Source organism: Lissotriton vulgaris, chromosome 12 (assembly GCF_964263255.1).
Source record: "Lissotriton vulgaris chromosome 12, aLisVul1.2, whole genome shotgun sequence".
In the NCBI taxonomy this organism is placed as follows: domain Eukaryota; kingdom Metazoa; phylum Chordata; class Amphibia; order Caudata; family Salamandridae; genus Lissotriton; species Lissotriton vulgaris.
This window is the reverse complement of record NC_141700.1, coordinates 579,963,521-579,972,618: the sequence shown is the minus strand read 5'-3', so window position 1 is coordinate 579,972,618 and position 9,098 is coordinate 579,963,521. Positions and strand designations below refer to the sequence as shown.

General features: G+C 39.4%; 1 protein-coding gene across 1 annotated transcript in view; it reads left to right on the top strand.

The window, feature by feature from the left end:
- The first annotated feature begins 1,366 nt into the window (after positions 1-1,366).
- Positions 1,367-9,098, top strand: part of C12H16orf78 (chromosome 12 C16orf78 homolog) — a 202,312-nt gene continuing 194,580 nt past the window's right edge. The window contains exon 1 of the mRNA XM_086946501.1: positions 1,367-1,471. Coding sequence (XP_086802627.1) covers positions 1,367-1,471 — 105 coding nt within the window. The remainder of the gene's footprint in view (positions 1,472-9,098) is intronic.

Here is a 9,098-nt window from a genome sequence, read left to right as displayed (position 1 = left end):
AACCCTTGCTAGACTCTCCCCTACTCTATCCCTCATTGCATCATCTGACACCTCTTTTACCAGGCCGATCCCCCAAAACAAGCCTTTCTAAACTCTTCCTTCTGACTCTTCATCTCCACATACCTTTTTACTCATCCCAAGCCTCCCACTACTGCGATGACCTCCCCCCCAAAAAAAAGTCTAAATCCTTCACTCTTCTATCCCTCCACTATCCTTTTCAATCAAAATAATAGACTAACAAGTCTAATTCTCAAATTTCATATTTTACTATACTAATTCTCAACACTAATCCTTTATGGGTTCTGGAGTAGCGTGCTACTTGCCAAAAAAGCACTTCAACACCCCATCAGGGGTAACAAGTGCTATATAAATACAAACCTTTTTTCCTCTTCTATCCCTCCGCTATCCTTCTCACGCCAAATATCTGACTAATATCCACCGCTCAAATTACTTTCACATTTCACTATATTAATTCACCACTAACCCTTTATGGGTTTTCGGAGTAGCGTGCTACTCGCTAAAAAAGCGCTTCAACACCCCATCAGGGGTAACAAGCGCTTTATAAATACAAAGCTTATTTTTTTCCTCTTCTAGCCTTCCCTTATCCTTCTGAAACCAAATAACTGACTAACCTATCCACCACTCAAATGACTTTCATATTTCACTATACTAATTCAACCCTAATCCTTAATGGGTTCCGGAGTAGGTTGCTACTCGCCGAAAAAGCGCTTTGACGCCTCCTATGGGGTAGTAAGCGCTATATAAATGCAAATACAATACAATACAATACAACACATCTCTCTTTTATAAAATATACCCTCTATACCCTCTTCAACCATGCACGGGAACGCAACCAAAACAGGCGTTCCAGTTAAATGTAATAAGACGAGAATCAATACATCAAAAATGTGTATTCTTTTAACAAGCTGTCAATTCTTTAATAACGACTCGAAAACTGAGTCAGATAATGTTACCAGAAAGAGCATTCCAAAATGGCGGATCCCTGCATACAAATTCCATCTCATTATGATGTACTTCGAGCTTGTAAACTTCTTACGATTTTTCAATCCATGTTTCACCTGACCTGTGATGTCATAGCCCACTCAAAGGTCAATATGTTTACATTCTAGTTGCTAGGAAGCATCTTTGATTCTGTTTCTATGTAAACCCAGTGTGCTGCTGCTTCGAAGAGTCGGCAGTTCGGTGCCAGGCTCTGTGAAGTGCTCGGCTGATTTAGCTCCTTTCCCCAAAGACCCGTTTGAGCCCCGCTTTGTAACCATGACGTGATCACAGCGGCCCGCGCTGCCTTTAGGAAGCTCGGATTCACTTAGCGGGAATCCTACTTCGGGATGTAACCTGCCGCAGCATGTCAAGCGTGGGCAGGAAGAAGTCGGGCAGCGCGGTTGTAGATTGGTTAGACAGCAAGCAAGCCAAGACCTTACGGGTTTCAAATGAAAGAGAAACGTTTCACGTGGGTATTGTTGATCCTATTTACTCAACTTTGCACCTTGCTGACCTGCGCGAATGTAAAATGCCATGATTTGCTTTGTAAGTAACGTCGGGCCTTTCACTTTTCCAAATTATGTGCTGTTAATTTACGGGAGTGGCTGACGATTAGGCAGTTAGTCTAATTTGCCTTAGATCACACAGTGTCAAATAAGTGAGCGTCAACACTCCTGGTTTCAAAATCAATGTTTTGAAAATGGTCATTTTACTAAAGATACTATATATTTTTAGGACAGTCTCATTAGAAATTAATTAAAAAATGGCAATCTAGCCTGGAGAAAATATGTTCTAGAAGTCCGTGGGGGTGTCAGAATCCAAGGCAGGCAGACAAATGCATGATTTTGCCAAAGATTAGGGCAGGGTGGTCACTCCTGAGTTTCACTTTTTATTACTGGGTTTGTTCGATACAGCATATGGACATATTGATCACGGAGAACAGGGGAGAGATAAATCCTGTAGAGACCCCTTTGATTTGTGAACGGATCTTGGGGCATGAAGCAAAAAGGTTTTTTAGCTAAGATTACTGTACCAAGCTATTACAAAAAAGACAGAATAAAGGTTCTAAAGGCTGCATACATTGTCTGTCTACAGGTTAAATGTTTAGCCGGCATTCCTAAAGTGAATGTGTATACCCCTATGATGGCTTCAGCAATTCTCCCAATAGTGTTCCAAAATCAAGTGACATCTAGATGGGTGCAGAACCGGGTGACATTTTTGGGGAACTTATATATAAAGGGCCAACTCTGCTCCTTTGCCAAATTGAAAGAGCGGGTTGGCTTGGGTAGGGTTTTTTTTTGAAGTATCTACAGCTCCGAGGTTTCCTCCTTAAAAGTATGTAGGATTCTAACACAGTGATCCAGGTTTCTCTGGTGGAAGCCATAAAACACAAATCTAAGAATGGTACTCTTTATCAGTTATTATTACAGGAACTGCCAGATGATTTGGAGAAACAAAATACTACATTTGAGATTAGGTTAAAGGTTGAGGGCCCTATATCTACCAGTCATATGAGCTAAAGAATAGACACTCCTAACGTCTAGTTTGAAAAATCAACACTTTATGGCAGCTTTTAATTTGTATTATACACCAGCAAAGGTGGCAAAATGGGGAGGTGTGTGGGGGGGGGGCAATTTCAACAGGTGTGGGGTGCAACTTTCAGATAGTCTCCACATGTTTTTTGCTTGGCCAGATTTGAGGATTTATCAACAAGAAATTAAGAGGTTCAGTATTACAGTGTACAGTTTCAAATAACTCCTGTTTTGATAATCTTGGGGGGTAAAAGATAACACGTGTAACAACGAAGTAGAACCACAGTGGACATCTTTCTTATTTTTATCTATGTCAATTGCTCAGCTATGTATTACATCCCAATGGCTAAGTCCGGAGGCCCTCACCTTTGCAGCTTGGAGATCCAGGCTATTTGTGATATATAATATGGAGGTTTCTTTGTATGACCTTAAAGGGGCTCGGAAAAGAAGTCTGGAACATAGAATCTCAGCACTGATTACAACCTGTACGAAGGGGATAGAAACAGGTTAAAAAAAAGAATTCTGAAGGACCTGCTAACTATGGAGATCTGGATTTCGAAATTTAGAAGGATATGATAATTTTCACATATTTAAAAGCCTGGCGGGGCCTTTTCATTGTGTTTGTTTAATCTGTGATATTAACTTAAATGTATTTGTGGTTTCTATGAGAATACTACTCTGCTTCTATTTATACTTAATGTAATGTGTTATAACACAGATTTTATATAGTAGGACTGTAATGAAATTTCTTTAGAACTTTCTGTGTATATTTATGCTTATAAAAGTGAATCTTTGTCATTGGAAGCAACTATAAACGCATTTTCCAAAAATGAAATGTCATATTTAGAAATTGCTACAAACAAATGATGGACGGAATGCTGAATAAATCATAAATTCACCCCCAGTCAAGAGATTTGGGTTAAATCCATCGTTCTGGCTTGCATCTTGTTTTCTGAAGTCTCAAGGGACACAAAAGACTTCCTACAATTATGTTGGACCCTGCCTTCTGTGAGTGCTGCTCTTGCCTGAGATGCCCCTCCAAGCTCTGGGCCTCAGATGTGGATTCTGCAGCTGTTTTCATCAATAACTGTCGTATTGCACTGACTGCATGACAAATTCCACTGCATTGCCCTTTTACGCCGATGCTGAGGCTGCTTAATGATGGCTTACCACTGGCTGCGTAGTGCGATGACAACGCTCTGCATGACTCAACAACAAAATATTGCATTCACTTCAACGGAGCTCAACGCTGACGCGGGACCACCTTCAAATGGCTCGACAGCGACGCAAGAGACTCTTGACGTCGACAAAAGCTCCATCCAGGGTGTTTCTTCAGTGGGACCTGTTTGGATCCTGTAGCCACTGCCGTCGATCGCAGTTGGACTTAACTTTGGATATGCATCATTCCCTCACGATCTTAAGTATCCTTTTAACCGCTAATGACGTTTAAGCATTATTTTTGGTTTGTTCTTTAAAAATCATATCTCGACTTTTACTTATTGAACATTTGTTGTTTTGGTCTTGTTTTACTCAGATAAATATTCACTCTTTTTCTAAACGTGTGTGGTTATCTTATTTCGTTTTTAGCTTAACCTGACTAGAGAGGTGGTTCCTGCCTGGCCTGGGTGCATAGCTCCGATAACTGGGAATCCCATGTCTAACACCGGCTAACTACAGCCCCTCTGAGTTACTGATATCAAGAGAACTGGTAACTCTGGAAGGCTGGAGAAACCTGGTAAATACAAGTGGAACTCTGAAGCTTCCCTTAGACACGAGGAACTACTGAGAACACTAGTAATGCAGGGTCAAATTCCTCCTGGAATTCCTTGTGTCTTTTTGGACTTTCACATGGAGATTTTGTTTGCTTTCACATGTCAAAATCTCCCTGTGGAAATAGGCAGATTAACAGTGTTTCTGAAGATCTCATAATTCCAAAGCAAAATCAGGTCTAGGTAAACCCACTTATCAAACTAGCCATAAAATAATTTCCTTCAAAAACTTGGGAGCCACTAATTGAACTAGCCATTTAAGTATTGCTATAAAATACTTGGAGCCTTGGTTTCACCAAATTAAATTGTATAACCCCGGGCCCAATCTATTTATTGTACCAATGTTCTACAAGGGCAACAGAGCAAATTCCTCTGTCGCCCCGCCAAATGTCCCGATTGACAGGTTTATAAATAACCACCAAGCTGGTTGTCATTTATAAAGCATTGCCAGGACCTGCTGTGATGCTGTTTGGGTCAAGGATACATTAATATGACAGAGCCTTGCAACAAATATTTTAATATTTTTCTTTGCAAAAAGAAAATATGGAAATGGGTTTTTCTTTTTGAAAATAAAATGTTAATAACCGCCTCCCCATGGAAGTAATCTCAAATGGCGTGGGGGCCTTTATTTCTTTTTTACTGCCCCTTAATGCAGGGTTTCTCTGATGAGGACAGACAGTTAAAAAAAATGGCCATATGTCCAATCATCCTAATTCCAGAGATGGACATATTGCCAACTCCCATACAGCCCGTACTCTGTTAGGCCATCAGAGGAGTGTAACCATGATGAAGACGGAGTAGTCTCTAAAAACAAAGATCCCTTCTCCTGTTAATATAGTTGGGAAGAGATTATCTCCTCCAGAGTCTCTATTCTCTCAAGTGAGAGAGGGGACTAAAGTGTAAGATAGAATCTTGTCCAGATTACCAAATTTACAACCTATTAATTCACTACTTTGTGATTACACAATCAAATGAACCAACTATACAAATGCCCAGGTATGAGATGTTTACCTATTTTATTAACCAGTATATTCTTCATTATTAATCCATATCAATTAAAAATACTTTTCCATTGTTATTTATTTAAAAAAACATATACAATACATAATAATAAAACAATTTTTTTTTTGAAAAAGACTGTTGTCCCGATGTTTCGGTGTTCTAAAATATTGTCACCTTCTTCAGGACCACAATTACAAGTTTAAAAACATCTAAACAAAAATATGGACATTGAGTTATTGTAAAGAAAGAAGTGGTATTCTTATATTGACATTCCTCTGCCGGTTTTAAGAAAATGCATGCAATGCTCTGCCGTCTTATCTTTTGACATTATACCTCATACATTCATATATTTCTCATCACTTAACTTAAAAAACTGCTCCTTAATTCATTTAAGGTTCTTGCACTTTCATTGATCAAAAATGTTTGTACCTCGATTACATGGTTTACATTTCTACTAAACAACTCTATACAATAGTGAAAAACATCATCAACACCATTAAGTATATTTATATACAAGCGATCATCCTAATATTTGGTAACCTGTAGACAATACCATTTCAGTCACTTTCCTGTACTAAATATCTAGGAAGAGGACTAATCTTTCCAAACTGTATGTATTATTGAAAACCTGAATTTGTACTGTTTACAAGCCTCAATCAATCGGCAACGGGTATTATTACAATCCTTCAGTACTTTCGGATAAAAGATAGAATGGTGCTAAAAAAGAAAGAAGGGCTAGTTAATTTGCCATCTCTAAGTGTTTTGATAACTTCTATTAATTGTGCATGGTCACCAGATTTATTTTTTGTCATGTAGAGGAAAAGTAACTATTGGTTACCTCTCATTCATAAGTTTGTCTGTTACATCATTCAGGGTTTATATCATGTATACCCTGCTAATATTTATAGGGTCTGCTTTGTTGCCAAAAAGAATGTACATTTCATAGGAGAATTATGACATATCTAAATTATTCCTTAGTTTTAATATCAAAAGGTATATACAGCCCGATTCATCATCGGCATGTTTTGCGAGTCTGTAATAGCGAATAATAAGGAATCGCTATTACAGACTCGCAAAACAGGATTCATGTAGGAATCGCAAAATAAATTGCGATTCCTACACATTCCTTATTTGCGATTAGCAAACTGCTAATCTCAAATAAGGAATAACTCCCCATTTAATCCTATGGGCCTAAAGGCCCATAGGAATGAATGGGGAGTTATTTCTTATTTGCGATTAACAATTTGCTAATCGCAAATAAGGATGCGATTTCAAGGGTGCTAGGGGTGTCCACAGGACACCCTGTAGCACCCCTGAAATGTAAATTAGACTCATGTTGCGCACACACATGTCCAAAGGACATGTGTGTGTGTTACATACAACTGAGAAAAATGCACAAAAGTGCATTTTTCTCAGTTTTCGCTATTTACCACAAAGTCTGACTTCGCGGTAAATAGCGGGGAAAAAATAGCGAATTCGCAATTTTTTATTGGGTCATGCATAGCATTTAAGGAATCTCAAATTGAGATTCCTTAAATGCGATCGCAATTTGAGAAATCGCAATTTTTTGCGATTTCTCAAATTGGGAGTACATGACCCAATGATGAATTTCAAATGCCATTTTTGCGGGTGCAAACGGCCGAATTCTGCGATTCGCACCGTTTGCGCCCGCAAAAATGCTTCATGAATCTAGCTGATAGATCATAATACCTTGAAACATGGAGTATGTTTTATATATCACTATCTTAATCTACATCAAGTTCCTTGTTTCTGTCGTCATTCGGAAACATTTGTTATCTGCTGTCAGAATGGTTATTTTATGTTAGTAAAAGCAGAAGCATACATTACTCTGTTTTGTATCCTTTCTAATTATTCACCGCTATTTATTGACCCCTTACCTTAATTATTTTCAGAGGGTTATAAGCGGGAGGGGCTCTACTCCGTTAGGTTCCTCTCTTTTACTCAAAATTTTTTTTTTAATAAGAAGACAGATCTTCTATTACCAAATAGTGTATTGTTATCTTTTTTATCAAACAAAGGATTTTTTAGCGTGATATCCTCATGGGCTTTATCTTACCTTAGCGAGGAAGGTTCTTGCCTTTTCCTCTTTACCACCTTTTTTCCATCAATTTGGGGTATCTGACCTATGTCTTGTAAAATCATAAGCTATGGGACCAAAATAATAATCTAATTACCAAAAAGTTCCCACTCTTTAATCCAACTTAAAATAGTAGAGCCTATTCTAACTCTAGAACTTACTTGAGAAAAGGAAGAGGGTCTCCTGTAGACAGCCGTCCTGCTAGCCTCTCAGTCTCCAACTGATTGTTAGGGATTTTTGTTCCTCTTTTTATACTGCTCTCTATTGGCTAACAATTATCCAATTGTGTTCAATTGTCTAAAGTACTCTGACGCCCTTCTCCGCTGTCGCTGTATCAATGGCGGCCATCTTTTAATGTGTTTTCTTACTCCTACCACATAACTGGAAACTCTTTCTTGTTGCATGATTTATGGTTTCTTGAATTTATTATACCTATATACCAAATTTCATATTTATTAAGTTTATATTAACTTATATTCCTAATCGTAATCCACATTATTTGGGGGACTTTTTGCGTTCGACATTTAACTACCTCTATGACGTCTGATCTATTTATTATATATCTCTGTGTTTATTTAAGCGAGTGGAATGCTTTAACCACACCAACATTTAAGCATTCAACTAATTCTAAGTTGTGGTTCTTTCTTCATTGTAAGTATGGGCAAAATTTGCGAATTCGCGGTCTGCGAATTCACGCGAAAGCGAATTCTCGGTCCGCAAAATCCGCAAATTTGTGGATTTTTTTGCGTGTTCGCGGGGCGCTTTGCGTGTTCGCAGGGTTTTTTTTCAGCGCGGCGACCGCGAAGGTACCCATGCGGTTGCACATGGGTGCGGCCATCTGGTTTTCAGTGTTCGCGTTGCGTATTTCCATTTCCGGGTGCCAGTTGCATGCTCGCGTTGTGCATTTCCTACGTGCGGGCCGCAATTGCGTGTTCGCATCCGTTTTTGCGTGCTCACAGTGAAAATATCGCGCAAACTTACCCACGCGGTCGCAATGGGCGCTGCCATCTTGTTTTTCATTCATTGCTATGGTTCTGGCCATGCTTTTTCAATCTCCCCTTAATCTTTGCAATCCTTTGTTTCTTTTAACTTTTTCTTAATTTTCTTTACACATTATCTATCTCTTTATTTTTCTACATCTATTTTATGTGTTTTTTTCTACTTTTGGTTACTTTAAAACCACTTTTTTTAAACTCTTTTCTTTTATTTACTTTTCCCCATTCTTTCCTATTTTATTTTCCTTTCCTGTCCAGGACCATGGCAAAGGGAGCCGGGAAGAACCTGAAGGGGAAGGGTCCGCACCCCGCACCCGGCTCCCTTGCGGGCGCTTAAGGGGAGAGGCAGTAACAGCCCGGGAGATCTTCAGCTCAGTGGAGGTGGCCGCACTGGTTGAAGAGTGTTACTTTGAAGAGCATGTAATACCGCACGTCCATGCCAGAGTAGGAAAGCTGAGGAAAGAAGTTGTAATTTTTCAGAATACTACCATGACTAGTAACAGTAGTTTGCAAGCACACCATATATCCGGAGATTACAGGGACCACGAGCTGAGCTCATCAGAAACATGGCGCTCCTGTGCTCATGACCAGCTCAGCTTGTCACGGCCACACCCGTTACCGTGGAACGCTCAGCACAGCAGGGGAATTATCCCCGCATGCGAGCGTTCCACGGCTCATGACGAGCTGAGCTCGTCATGAG